The sequence below is a fragment of the Mesocricetus auratus genome, unplaced genomic scaffold (genome assembly GCF_017639785.1).
Source record: "Mesocricetus auratus isolate SY011 unplaced genomic scaffold, BCM_Maur_2.0 Super-Scaffold_100010, whole genome shotgun sequence".
Taxonomy (NCBI): domain Eukaryota; kingdom Metazoa; phylum Chordata; class Mammalia; order Rodentia; family Cricetidae; genus Mesocricetus; species Mesocricetus auratus.
In genome coordinates, this window is record NW_024429194.1 from 63477612 (window position 1) to 63492457 (window position 14846).

General features: G+C 46.9%; 1 protein-coding gene across 1 annotated transcript; it reads right to left on the reverse strand.

Moving 5' to 3' along the window:
* Positions 1-9240: 9240 nt before the first annotated feature.
* Positions 9241-11485, reverse strand: Mfsd5 (major facilitator superfamily domain containing 5). The gene is made up of 2 exons (XM_005067302.4): positions 11327-11485; positions 9241-10818 (listed from the first exon to the last, which is right to left on the reverse strand). The coding sequence occupies exon 2, from the start codon at positions 10798-10800 to the stop codon at positions 9448-9450; it is 1353 nt and encodes a 450-aa protein (XP_005067359.1). The 5' UTR covers positions 10801-10818; positions 11327-11485; the 3' UTR covers positions 9241-9447.
* Between the last annotated feature and the right edge of the window lie 3361 nt (positions 11486-14846).

Below are 14846 nucleotides of genomic sequence, written 5' to 3' on the forward strand. Positions count from 1 at the left end.
ACAAAAACAAAAAAAAAGAACAATATATGTTCCTTTTAAACAGGTTCATTACAAGGTGGGGTTGTTAAGGCACACCTATAATCCCAGATGTTGGGGAGCCTAAGGCAGGGGATCTCAAATTCAAAGCCTGCCTGATGTACTGAGCTTGTTCAAGGCAACTTCATTTACATCATTTCAAATAAGAGAACTGGGGGGATGCCTCAACAGTTAAGAGCACTTGCTGCTCTGGCAGAGGACCCAGGTTTGGTTGCCAGCACCCACACTGTGGCTCACAAATGACCTGTAACTCCAGCTCCAGGGATCCAATGGAACTGGAGTTCCTCTTCTGGCCCCTTCTGGCACCAGACACATACGGTCCACATATATATGTACATGCAGGCAAATAACTCATGAAAAATAAACAGGTCTTTAAAAACAAATGAATAGCCAAGCGTTGGTGGCACACGCCTTTAATCCCAGCACTAGGGAGGCAGAGGAAAGAGGATCTCTGTGAGTTCGAAGCCAGCCTGGTCTACAGAGCGAGTTCCAGGACAACCTCCAAAACAATACAGAGAAACCCTGTCTTGAAAAAAACAACAACAAAAGAAAAGTGAAAAGAAGGTTGGGAATATAGCTCAGTGATTAAAGCAGGTACCTAGCACACACAAAGCCCTAGGTTCCAATCACCAGGACCATAATCAGTCAATCAATCAATAATGGTTATAGACACTTCCAGGATACTCTGTAGGGTAAAGGACCAAGAAGGAAGGAGGTGAGCAATGAGGTCATCACTTGTCTCAATACTAACCTCCTGCACCTTAGCATCATGCTCATCTACATACTCTTTACTGAAAGCTGGGCATGGTACAAGTGATCCAACACTTGGGAGATGAAGACAAGAGAATCAGGAGTTCAAGGTCATCTTTGGTTACACATCAAGTTCTGTGCTGTCTCAAAACAAAGCTGGTATAGTGGCACATGGTTTTTTTTGTTTTTTTTGTTTTTTGTTTTTTTTGTTTTTTCGAGACAAGGTTTCTCTGTGGCTTTGGAGGCTGTCCAGGAACTCGCTTGGTAGTCCAGGCTGGTCTCGAACTCACAGCGATCTGCCTGCCTCTGCCTCCCGAGTTCTGGGATTAAAGGCGTGCGCCACCACCGCCCGGCCAGTGGCACATGGTTTTGTTGTTGTTTGTTTGTTTAAAATGTTCTGCAGGGAGGCAGGCGGATCTCTGTGAGTTCAAGACCAGCCTGGACTACCAAGGGAGTTCCAGGACAGCCTCCAAAGCCACAGAGAAACCCTGTCTCGAAAAAACAACAACAACAAAAATGTTCTGCAGGATTCTTTTTGTTTTTTAATTTATTTTATGTGCCCTGGTATGAAGGTGTCAGATCCCCTGGAACCGGAGTTACAGACAGTTGTGAGCTGCCATGTGGATGCTGGAAATTGAACCGAGGTCCTCTGGAAGAACAGCCAGTGCTCTTACCCGCTGAGCCATCTCTCCAGCCCCAGAGGCACATGTTTTTAAGTCCAGTACTCTGCCTGGTCTACACAGCAAATGCCAGGTCAGTCAGGAGTACCTAGAAAGACCTTGTCTCAAAGACACAATAGGGCTGGAGAGATGGCTCAGTGGTTAAGACCATAGCTGGTATTCCATAGGACTTGTGTTCAATCCCAACATGGCAGCTCACAATTGTTTCTGACTCCAGCTCCAGGAGACCTAACACCCATGGCAAGACACCAATGCACATAGAAAAATAATAAATAAGTAAATATATACATACATACAACAAAAAATGTGCCTGAAATGAACTCGAGTCATATAATTTATTTATCTTTATTAATTGATTATGTATTCATAGGGAGACTTGGGTGTACTTATGGAGGTCAGAGAACAACTACTAACTTGTAGAAGTCTGTTTTCTCTTTCTCAATCACGTGGGTTCTGGGAACTGAACTCAGGTCTTTAGGCTTGGTGGCAGGAATCATTATGCCTGAGCCCCCTCACCAGCCCTAAGTCATGTAGTTTAATCCTGCATCTGAATCCTAAGTATATAAAGAGGCAGCACAACCAATAAATAAATAAATAGGGTTGGGCGGTGGTGGCACACATCTTTATTCTAGCACTCAGAAGGCAGAGGAAAAGTTGGAAGCCAGCCTGATCTACCAAGTGAGTTCCAGGACAACCAGACCTGTAACACAGAGAAACCCTGTCTCAGAAAAACAAAAGAAAAGAAAACAAAACAGAACAGCTAAATACATAAATAGGCAGCACAAGCTAGTGGAAAGAATTTTGAACTTGAGACTGGAGCTAGATTCTAGTTCTAACTTCATTTGATTGGTCTCTGTAAAAAGGGTACAAACTGCCTGGCATTGGTGGCGCATGCCTTTAATCCCAGCACTCGGGAGGCAGAGGCAGGTGGATCTCTGTGAGTTCAAGGCCAGCCTAGTCTACAGGGCAAGTTCCAGGACAGCCTCCAAAATCCTGTCTCAAAAAAAAAAAAAAAAAAAAAGACAAGGTCTCATGTACCTAGGCTGTTTTAGAACTTGCTATAAAACTGAGGCTGAGCTTAAACTCCTGATGCTTCTGTCTTCACTTCCTAAGTACTAGGATTGTAGGCCTGGAGCACCACCCTTTGTTTAATTACAGAATTTATATATTTATTTATGTACAGTGCTATGGGTCAAAACTAATGCATTGCTCATGCTAGGCAAACCCTGTGCCACTTCACTGTACAGCAGAACAGTGTGGGTTTGTTTGTTTTGTTTTGATTTTCAAGGCAGGGTTTCTCTATGTTAACAGTCCTGGCTGTCCTAGAACTCACTCTGTAGACCAGGCTGGCCTTGAATTCACAGAGATCTGCCTGCCTCTGCCCTTGAGTGCTGGAATTAAAGGCATGTGTTACCATCACCGCAGGGTGTGCATCTGTGTTTTTAAAGATTTAGTTTACTTTATGGAAATTACTGTCTGCTTGTATGTGTGTATGTATTACTTCCATGCCTAGTACCTAAGGAGACCATGGTGTAGGGTTGATTCACATGGAACTAAATTACAGGAGGTTGTGAGCCACCTTGTAAGTGCTAGGAATTGAAGCCATCTCTCCAGGTCCCATATCTCCACTTACACAGTGACCCATTACATGAGATCAGGTGTGGAACTTACCACTTTTATATTATGGTTTTGCCCATTTCAAAGTTCATAGCTTCAGATAAGAAATGCTCAGTTTGATCCGGGCGTTGGTGGCGCATGCCTTTAATCCCAGCACCCGGGAGGCAGAGGCAGGCGGATCTCTGTGAGTTCGAGACCAGCCTGGACTACCAAGTGAGTTCCAGGACAGCCTCCAAAGCCACAGAGAAACCCTGTCTCGAAAAACCAAAAAAAAAAAAGAAATGCTCAGTTTGATCTGGCAGTGGTGTCGCACACCTTTAATCCCAGCATTTGGGAAGCAGAGGCAGGCAGATCTCTGTGAGTTCGAGGCCAGCCTGCCTGGTCTACAAAGCGAGTACAGGACAGCCTCCAAAACAATACAGAGAAACCCCGTCTCGAAAACCCAAAAAACAAACAAACAAAAAAACAAGCAGGCAAACAAACAAAAAAACCCCAAAGTCAAAACCTAACAAACGAAGGTGGAAATGATGTAATAATAAGATAATTATTAATGGGGCTGTTAAGAGTTAAGAGCACCAAGGATCCTTCTCTTTCAGTGGACCTGGATTCAGTTCCTAGCACCAATCTGATAGCCCACAACCATCAGCAACTCCAGTTCCAGGGGATCTGATGACCTCTTCTGACCTACTTTAGCACCAGACACACATAGGGTACACATACATATATACAGGCAAAATACTCACACACCTAAATTTTTTTTAAAAAAAATCTTAAATACTTTTTTGTTTGTTTGTTTTTCAAGAGAGGATTTCTCTGTATAACATTCTTGGATGTCCTAGAACTTGCTTTGTAGACCAGACCAGGCTGGACTAGACCTTACTGAGATTCACCTGCCTCTGCCTCCCAAGTGCTAGGATTAAAGGAGTGTGCCACCACCAGCCAGTCTTAAATACATCGTTTTAAAAATGATTTATTTTATTTTTATTTGTATTACTGTTTTGACTGTATGTGTGTCTCTGTGACACACATTACATGTGAGGGTATTGGGTCTTCTAGAACTGGAGTTACAGACAGTTGTGATCTGCCATGTAGGTTTTGGGAATTGAACCCAGGTTTTCTGTTTGTCTTTTAATTTTTTTTAAAGATTTATTTATTTATTTATTATGAATACAACATCCTGCCTCCATGTATGTCTGCACACCAGAAGAGGCACCAGATCTTATTACAGATGGTTGTGAGCCACCATGTGGTTACTGGGAATTGAACTCAGGACCCCTGGAAGAGCAGTCAGTGCTCTTAACCTCTGAGCCATCTCTCCAGCCCGTCTTTTAATTTTTAAAAATTTTTTAGAAACACTCTTATTTACATATCTGCCCCCCATTCCTTTGCCCTCCCATCCTCCCTTGCTTCCCACCGACCCCCCAACCCACCCACCACCCACTCCCCAAGGGATAGCAAGACCCTTCACGGGAGATCATCAAAGTCCATCACATCATTTGGGGGAGGCCCAGGCCCTCCTTTCCGTATCTGGGCTGCAATAGAGTCCCTCCATTGGGAATTGGCTCCCCAAGTCCATTTGTGGTTTAGGAATAAACCCTGGCTCCACTGTTAGAGGTTTCATAGACTGTCTTGGCCTCCTAGCTGGTACCCACATTCAGAGGGCTGTGGTTTGGTCCAATGCTGGTTCCCTGCTTTACGACTAGGGTCTGCGTGCTCTCATTAGGTCAGGTCAACTGTTTCTGCGGGTATCTCCAGTTCAGTCTTGGTCCATTTGGTCATCTCTCCTTCTCTGCAACTGGATTCCAGGAATATGGGAGAGTGCTCAGGTGTGGGTGCCTGTTTTCTGCATCAGTAAAGGCAGGTGTGGGCACAGCCAGTGCTCTTAACTCCTGATCTGTCCCTTAAACACATCTTTAAAAAATTAAGGGCTGAAGAGATGGCTCAGTGGTTAAGAGCACTGACTGTTGTTCCAGAGGTCCTGAGTTCAATTCCCAGAAACCACATGGTGGCTCACAATCACCTTGAATGAGATCTGGTGCCCTCTGCTGGCATGCAGACAGAAGACTGTATACACAGTAAATAAATAAAATATAAAATAATAATAATAATAACAAAACAGACTAACAGAGGAGAAATGAGAGAGAGAGATGGGGGAGTGGAGAGAAGAAAAATCACAGACAGAAGAGCAATCAATGGGGAAGGAAACAAACCCTTGATCCAAGAAGACTGCCACGCAGGCCTTGGAACCAGTACTTTATCCTTCCCCAGGCTTGTCACTTTGTGCATGTGGTTCTGTGCAATGCCGCTCTTCTCTCCTCAGGACCATTTAGGAGCCATAGAAAAGCATCATGTGTCTAACTGGATGGAAACAAGCAGGAGTTCTTGAGGGAAGAGTGTGGTTGGTATCAAGTCTGACCCCAATGTGACCTTCCCACTTGAGGAAGAGGAAAGGAGTTCAAGTGGACTTTACTGACAATTCAGCTGCACACACACCCCCAAAGCAGAAGGTCACTTGGATAGCCTGATTCTTCCATCTGGGCTAGGACCAGTAATAAACATTTCTGGGAATCCCCCAACCCCTGGGACACGATGGAAAGCTGGGCTTCTCTTACAGCCATCCATTCGCTCTCATTCCCTGATAAACTCAGCTGTATTAGAAATGTGGAGAACTAAAACGTAAAAACAAACAGCTGCGGCTGGGGGTGCAGTTCAGTATCAGAGCACTTGCTTGGGATGTCAGTATATGCCAGTCTCCAGCAGTGAAAAAGATAATCAAACACTTGTGTAGCACTTAAAATGTGAGCCAAGTACTATTCTGAGGACTTAAGCACAGTAATTAATTTACTCTTCCTAAGAGCTCTATAGGGTAGAAATCATGTTGTCCTTCCCATTTCACAGATAAAGAAACTGAGGTAGAGAGTGGAGAAACCAAATTTGGACCAGACAGCTGGGTCTGGAGGCTATTATTTTTGTTGTTGCTGTTGCTATTGTTTTGAGAGAGGGTCTCATGTAGTCTAGGCTGGTCTTTAACTTGCTTCATAGCTAAAGATGGCCTTGAACTCCTGACCCTACTACTCACACTGCCTGAGTGTTGAGATTATAGGCATGTGCTACTTCACCTGTTTTTTTTTAATTTAGTATTTGATATTTTTAAAAGATTTATTTATTTACTATGTATATAGGGTCCTGCCTACATGTATGCCTGCACGACAGAACAGGGCATTACAGAAGATCTCATTACAGGTGGTTGTGAGCCACCAAGTGGTTGCTGGGAATTGAATTCTGGACCTCTGGAAGAGCAGTCAGTGCTCTTAACCCCTGAGCCATCTCTCCAGCCTCACCTAAGATTTCCTTTCTTTCCCTTCCTTCCTTCCTTCCTTCCTTCCTTCCTTCCTTCCTTCCTTCCTTCCTTCCTTCCTTCCTTCCTTCCTTCCTTTTTGAGTCAGAGTTTTGCTGTATAGTCCAGGCTCTCTTCTAACTTGTTAAGCAGCTTTAGAGTGACCTTGTATTTTTGATCCTACTGCTCAGCCTCCCAAGAACTGGGAGTACAGGCTTGAAGGACCATGCAAAGGGTCAATTAACCGTGCAACCTCAGTTAACTGCGTGCCTATGTGGGGCATCAGCATCTCATTTGAGCCATATGAACCATTACCATAAATGGATTTGATCGCAAAGCCTAAATGCACTCACCCTGTTCTATCTCTGGGGCAGAACTTAGGATGGAGGAGCAAGACTGGAGACTAAAATACAAGCAGGTGGAAACCCAGAGGACATAAGCGGTGTGTCGTGGCAGGGTCATGAGGCTGGCAACAAGACAAAAACTTTAGTCTGTTTACTACTCATTGTTTTTATTTTTCCAAGACAGAGTTTCTCCATGTAATCTTGGCTATCCTGGAACTAGCTATGTAGACCAGGCTGTCCTCGAACTCACAGAGATCCGCCTGCCTTTGCCTTCTGAGAGCTGGGATTAAAGGCGTGCGCCACCACAGCTCGCCTTTGTTACATGACTTTAAGCCAAGTTACTCCCTTTACTTTATTTTTATTTATTTATTTATTTATTTTCGAGACAGGGTTTCTCTGTGGCTTTGGAGGCTGTCCTGGAAATAGCTGTTGTAGACCAGGCTGGCCTCGAACTCACAGAGATCTGCCTGCCTCTGCCTCCAGAGTGCTGGGATTAAAGGCATGCACCACCAATGCCAGGCAAGTTACTCCCTTTATATGAACTTTCCCCAAGTTAAAAAAAACACCAGTAATACAATACACAGCACATAGTAGGTACTCAGTAAAAAAAAAATGTTTACAGTGATAGGGGCAACCCTAAACTGCCATCCAGAGCTTTACACACTGAGTTGGACAGGGAAGAATACACATCCTTATCTGACCCTTTGAAACAAGCTCATCAGGGACAAAAGCAAAGGAATTTCCTAAGTCTCCCTTTCCCCTACTTCCTTATCATTTAAAAATATGAGGCCCACCCCCATCACAACTCCATCAGTAAGTACTACTGTCATCTGTAAAGCAAGTCACTAACTAGGCATGGACATCTGTAATTCCAGAGGCAAGGCAGGCAGACATCTGAGACATCATGGCTAGGCTGGTCTATAGATTCAGTTTCAGGCCAGAGAGGACTGCACAGTGAGACCCCTGTCTCAAAAACAGAAACCAACAACAACAAAGCCAAATCATGAACTAAGCTCTAGATCCCATATATTCTAATAGGTTTCTGCATGGGCCATTTGTGACTAGGTAGATGGGAGGTGAGCTGTTTCTTCTCCAGACACATTAGGCACAGCCACAGGAAAAGAAAGCACCTACTTGTGTGTATATATGGGGAGGCTCAAGTGAATGAGACAGTTTCCTCCTGCCCGCAAGAGATCATATCCGATAAGAAAAGACAGAATGTCTACAGATAACTATAAAATGCATCTTGGTTCAGCTCAACAGGGCAGAAAGAGGAAGTTAAGTTATTGCAACAGACTTTCTTTAGTCTCAAGATGGGGGGGGGTGATGATGATACCTGCTTTTGTTCTTATCCTTAACCTCCATCACCTGGGTGGGGAGACACTGCCTTCTTCTGCTGAGTGGGCATTTGAAACTGTGGTCCTTTCCCCAGTCCTCTGCTGTAGAAACCCCTCCCTCAGCTTATGCTCTCTCCACCCAGGCTGGTACTTACAGGACTTGGAACATCCTAAATTCTTCTAAGTCCCAAAGAAAGGTAGTTAGTTCCTTTCCAGAATAGGTGGGTCCCCCATGCCCATCTCAAGCACATTCCAGGACACACCCTTGAGCCACTCTCCCTCCATCCCCACCCTTCTTAAAGGAGGCTCCGTTTCCCTTGAGAAGCCCAGGTTCTGTTGGGAGGAGGAAAGGCAGATACAATCAGAGGCGAGGCAGGGAGAGGCCCACAAAACTGGTGTTCCCACTGGTACTGTTTCCTGCCCTGATGACTTGCTAGCCTTCACCAGGGCTGGGCGGGGAAGAATCAGGTACAGACACGATGTCCCAGGCCCTCAGCCCTTTCCCACTCTTTTCTCGGAAGCCCTTTGTTATGTTTCATGAAGGGACACATGGCCCTGGACAAATGGGGCATTTGTAGCCACAAAGGCAGAAGACAGGCCAGCATTCCTGTTCAGAGCATCGAGCTTATTCCTACAGGAAAACCTTAGGTGATCCTAATGGGATAGTCACTGCAGTGAAGCAGTCCAAACCTCTGGAATCTTTGTTCAATGGTCTGACACATGGGGCACTGGCCACATGCTCAAAAAATCATCTTCCCCTTTGAGGTAGAGAGATGGCTCAGTGGTTAAAAGCACTTGCTGCATGATTATGCAGACTAGAGTTCAGACTCAGCACCATGTAGCAAGCTGAGCAGCCTGCCCAGGCCTATAACCCCAGCTTCAAGAGATCATCTTCCCCTGCGTGTGGATCAAGGGTTTTGTTTGACAACTGGAGAGCGTACTTGTTCCAGGCAAGAGAATGGAGAATTTAGGAGCCTCTGGACATCTCTACCCAGCTCTGCTGAGACGCATTTCACAGCTCTGGTTGACTGGAGACAGACTTGAAGACATCAGAAATAGAAAGGGTTTGCTGGTAATCCCAGCTCTACCTCAAAACCTCCAGTTGCCCCCTCACCAGAAACTGAGATGGATGCAGTAAATCAATGATCCATTAAAAGTGTTTATTTTTATACAGCAAGGGGAAAAGGACTAACACAGTCAACTTTTGGCACCTTTCCAGTCCATCACCCCATGTTCTTCCCAATACAAAGCACTGGCAAGAGGGGCTGCATGACAGTCATAAAGTCAAACAGGTGGGTAGGTGGGATTCAAGAGTCCATCCCAGGCACCTTGACCTGGAAAAAAAATCAAAGCTCAGGGGCATAGGGCTCCCCCGTGGGCGAGGGTACCCGCAACTCAGCATCATGTCTGACCACCGTGAAGAGTCCCACCACTGCCAACAGAGTCATCACCATGACAGCAGAACAAATACTGAACATATTCCTAGTGCCCGTTTTTCGATCACTGTCGTGTAAGACAAGGAGCCCCAGACAGGCCAGTAAGTGCAGGGGCACTCGGAACCAGTTGAGAACCCCAGCCTGCTCTGTCTCGGGGATCACTTTTCTTCGAAGGAAGCTCATGCTGGGAAAGTACAGCCCACAGGCCAACTCAATAAGAAGAAAAGCGATGAAGGATTCCACAGGGCTTTCCTGGCCTGGGCTGGTAGAGAAAGTCAACATGAAGAGAGAGAAGACCACGATGAGGACAGCAAGCGAAAGTAAGTGCATGGGTTGAAGGTGGTACCTCTTGGAGGTAGCAATTCGGTACAGGGAAGAACCCAGCAGGCTGGCAGCCATGAAGCTGGAGAACACAATGCCCAGTGGGGCCCCATGTGGGTCCAGCACAGGCGTCCAGAGGAAGACAAAGATGAAGATGACACTCTCAAACAGGGCTTGTATGATGCCCAGCAGCAACACACGGCGGTCAGACAGAAGGCAGCGCAGGCCCCCAGCACAGGTCTTGGAGAAGGCACGCTGACGGTCATAATTCTCTCCCCAGTTTCGAAGGGCCAAGGCCCCTGCCAGAGCCAGAAGAGGGATGGCAGCCACAAAGGGTGCTACGGGCCCCAACCCCATCCAACTAGCCACAGCCTCAGCTGCCACACCTGCTGCCACAGCCAGCACGTGGTTCCAGAAGGCAGCTCGGGCAAAGGTAGCTGGGATCCACTCGGCAGGGAAGTCATGCCGCTCCAAATGCTCATGGATGTACCAGGCCTCAAAAGCTGAGAACAGGAGAGCAGTGGACAGCCCACCAAGTGCTCGGCCCACCAGCAGCACAAAGTAGTCTTGGGAGAGCTTGGTCAAGCAACACAGAGAGTAAGTGAGGGAGAAAAGCACACAAGACTTCTTACGACCCAGCCAATCCACGAGGGAGGACGCCACCAGGCCAAAGAGGACCGTGGAGGCAAGGCCACAAACGTAGAGGATAGCGATCTGACCCTCCAAGAAGTGGTAATGCTGATACAGTTTATATAGGTAGGGGGCTTGGAGCCAGTCTGCTGCCAGGGCCAGAAAGTAGACTTGATAGAAGTCTAGTTGAAACTGAAGGAAGGAGGGGTTGCTGCAAGCCCTTCCCGGGGGCTTGGCTCGGCATCTTGACAGTTCCAGGCCCAGGCAGGAGGCCAGGAGGCCCACAAAAGACAAATAGGCAGTCACCAGCATGGTGGGCCCCCGGACGACCTGGGGAGAGAACGTTGGTCACAGTCACATCCATAATCCAGGTAGCACAGCTCCACCCAACTTCAGTGTCAACTCCACTCCCCCAGAGCTGAGACCGGAGGGACCAGTCGGGTGGGTGGGAGGAGTGGTTGTCACCTAGGACTCTGTGGGGCAGGGAAGGGTGAGATGGGGGAGAGGCCTGAGCACTCGCCCCACCCTGGCCTGGCACAGCAAAGTGGGACTCCTTTCAGTAATCCCGGTCCCGCAGGTTATAAAGGGGCTGCTGCCCTTCCCCATGATAGCTTCCGCACGCTTCTTCTGTTACCTCCCTCCTCGACAACGAGCCAGTTCTGGAGCTCAAGCGTCTCCACATCTATCCCGAGCATCCCTTCCGCCCGCGCAGGGCCTCTCCAATTGCTTCACGGTCACGCGCGTGCATGGCAGGTTCCCCCGACCCTGGGTCACGCTAACCCCCTGCGCCCCCTAGCCCCAGCCTAGCGTCCCCTCACCCGCTCGCACTTAGTCTCACCTGCTGCCCCGGTCTGCGGGGACGCTCCGGACACGTCCGGCACCAGGCCGCCGGGCAGCCCTCCCCGCACTGGCTCCCGCTCCGTTCGGATTCTAGCAGCGCGCCCGCCCCTCACAGCCTGCTTCCGGGAGCCGGGCTGGCCCGTGGCCGCCGCCATGATGGTCCTGTCACGTGACGGGGGCGTGCCGCGGAAAGCCACGCCCCTCCACCTTGCCCCCACCCGCCCGGGAGCCGAAGTGGAGAAGGGGCTGCAGGAGAGGCTCTTGGTGCTGTGTCTGGTGCTATTGGCTCCTCCAACCCGCGGATACCTGCGGGGTCATCCCAAATGAAAACGTATTTTCTCTGTTTTCCACCACGTGGTACCTCGGAAAGATGCCCGCAGTCCCTGAGAGCCAGCGGCTACCTCTTGCTAATGAACTCCGCAGCCCTAAGCCCAGGCTACTCCAGGCATCTCCCATCATAATGACCTCCCAGGCCAGCAGTCAGTGTAGTCCAGACACCTGAGGGAGGCGGTGTGGTGTAAAAAAAAACGTGGACTCCGGCTGCACATAGATTTGAGGTTCCATTCCTACCCCGCACTTTACCAGTTTAGCGAAGCCTCCCTACTTCTCCCTCCGTGTCCCACTTTCTTTGTGTGAACTCAGAGGAGAGCGGCCAGAGCCCAAATGAAGAAGGCTAAACGTTCAGTGAGATCATAGAGTTAAAAACTTCAGTCCTGGAGCTCAACTCCCACCACCTGCTATCTACCCAGGAACTGTTTTATCTTGGGATGTTTGTTAAATTTCCTTCAGCCTCAGTATTATGTCGACCCTCCAGTGGCTTCCCTTTTCACTAAAGGTGGAAGTCAAAATATTCCTAATGGTGTACAAATGCATCTGTCTGGGGCTTTTTGCTACTTCCGTGACCTCATCCGCTACCACCCTGCCTACTTGCTCCCAACTGGGACTCAGCACACTGCTTCCTGCATGTTACTAGAGAAGACTGCCTATCAAGGCATGGCGGCTCATGTAATCCTTGCACTTGAGAGGCTGAGGCAAGAGAATTACTGAGAATTTAAGATCAACTTGGGTTGATCCAGGTTCCAGGACTAGACAAGAATGAGACCTTGTCTCAAAAAATAAATTACTAACAATAATAATAACTCATAATAATAATGGCTAGAGAGAACGCTCAGTGATTAATAGATTAAGAGTACTTGCTGTTCTTGCAGCTAGAGTTTGGTTGCCAGTACCGACATCCAGTATGTGATTCATAACTATCTGTAACTCCAGCTCCAGATCTGACCAGCCTATTCTGACTTATGAAGGTGACTTCAAGAAGGTAGTATGCATACAATCACATAGGTTCACACTCATAAACATAAAAAAATAAATACTTTTTAAAAATTCATTATTGGTGCTGGAGAGATGGCTCAGAGGTTAAGAGCACTGACTGTTCTTCCAGAGGTCCTGAGTTCAATTCCCAGCAACCACATGGTGGCTGACAACCGTCTACAATTCAATCTGGTGCCCTCTTCTGGCATGTAGGCAGAACACTGTATATGTGATAAATAAATCTTTTTTTAAAAAATTCATTATTATTATTATTTTTGTTTTTCAAGAGAGAGTTTCTATTTAACAGCCATGGCTGTCTTGGAAATCACTTTGTATACTAAACTGGCCTTGAACTCAGCCTAACTCAGCTTCCTTAGTGCTAGGATTTAAGTTGTTCACCACCATGCCTGACTGTAAATAAATCTTTAAAAAAATTTTAAGAAGCACAGACACAAAGAAAAGTGGGGCTTTTACGTACTGAACCTTCCCTTTAGGACTTCCTTTCTTTCATCTTAATTTTTTTTTGTCTTTTTCAAGACAGAGTTTCTCTGTGCAGCTCTGGCTGTCCTGGAACTTGTCTGTAGACCAGGCTAGCTTCAAACTCATAGAAAGCCACCTGCCTCTGCCTCCAGAGTGCTGGGATGTGCCACTACTGCTTGACTTTATCTCTCTCTCTCTCTCTCTCTCTCTCTCTCTCTCTCTCTCTTTCTTAAAGTCAAATCTAACCTGGCATTGGTGGTGCACGCCTTTACTCCCAGCACTCAGAAGGCAGAGGCAGGTGGATCTCTGTGAGTTCCAGGCCAGCCTTGTCTAAAAGAGCTAGTTACCGAACAGCCTCCAAAGTCACAGAGAAACCCTGCCTCGAAAAAACAAAAAACAAACAAAAATCAAATCTAAAATTTCTATTTTCAGTTATATAGCTCATAGAAAGAGGTGTGGCGAGCGGGTCAGGTTGTAAAACACAAATGCAGGTTTATGTGCATCGCTTTGTTTACATTTGGTTGCAGGGATGTCTCCATAGCAGGCACAACAGCTGCACTTGTGGGAAGCCCTATTTGCAGATGCAGAACTCTACACATTCACACCCACAGGAACCATACCTGCCTTTTCTAATCTCACTTATGGATTATGTAGATCAGTGACAGAATATTTGCCTATGAGAGCCTTTGATCCCTAACCCTGAAAAAAAATCCTTGGCCAATTACTATAGATGACATATCTCAATTAACTGTCAAAATAATCCATTAGGTAGGTGCTAAAATTAGCTCCCAGGGTTGACGATATAGCATATTCAGAGTTCCATGGTAAGAGGTAAAGCAGAGCTGGGTGTGGGTAGCGCAGGCCTTTAATCCCAGCACTCGGGAGGCAGAGGCAGGCGGATCTCTGTGAGTTCGAGGCTGGGCTGGACCGACAGCCTCCAAAACAATACAGAGAAACCCTGTCTTGTAAAAACCGAAAAAAAAAAGAGATAAAGCAGGGATTAGGATTACAGTTTCATCCTTGCACAGCTCCTGGACAACATAGTGAGTTCCAGCAGCCAGGGTTACACAAGGAATCCCTGTCCCAAAACAACAGCAGCAACAACAAAAGAACAAAACCAAAAAACAAACCTTTATTTTATGTGTGCCTATATGTATGTTTATATAACTACCATATGCATGTAGTTCCCTCAAGGGCCAGAAGAGGGCATCGGAACCTCTGGAATCTAGGTTACAGAAGGTTGTAAACTGCCATGTCGATGTGGAAACCAAATGTGGGTCTTCTACAAGGGTAGTATGCACTCTTCACCATTGTGCAACCTCTCTAGCCCCTATATTATTTTGAATTATTGTAGAATCTGTTCAAAAAATGTATACCCTTTTTTTTTTTTCGAGACAGGGTTTCTCTGTTGGCTTTGGAGGCTCTCCTGGAACTAGCTCTTGTAAACCAGGTTGGCCTCGAACTCACAGAGATCCATCTGCCTCTGCCTCCCGAGTGCTGGGATTAAAGGCATGCGCCACCAACGCCTGGCAAAAAAACATGTATACTCTTAAGGTTGCTATGTCTCTTTGGACTGTGAGGAACAACTGTAAAAGATCTTGTTGGGAAATTTGCTAGCCCGTGATTAGAGGAGATAAAGTGGTCTGTCGGTGCAGTTTATCTCCAGAACAGCCTTCTACTAGAGGGTAGGTAGAGTTGGGATGTGTATGAGAAGCCATAAGAAGACC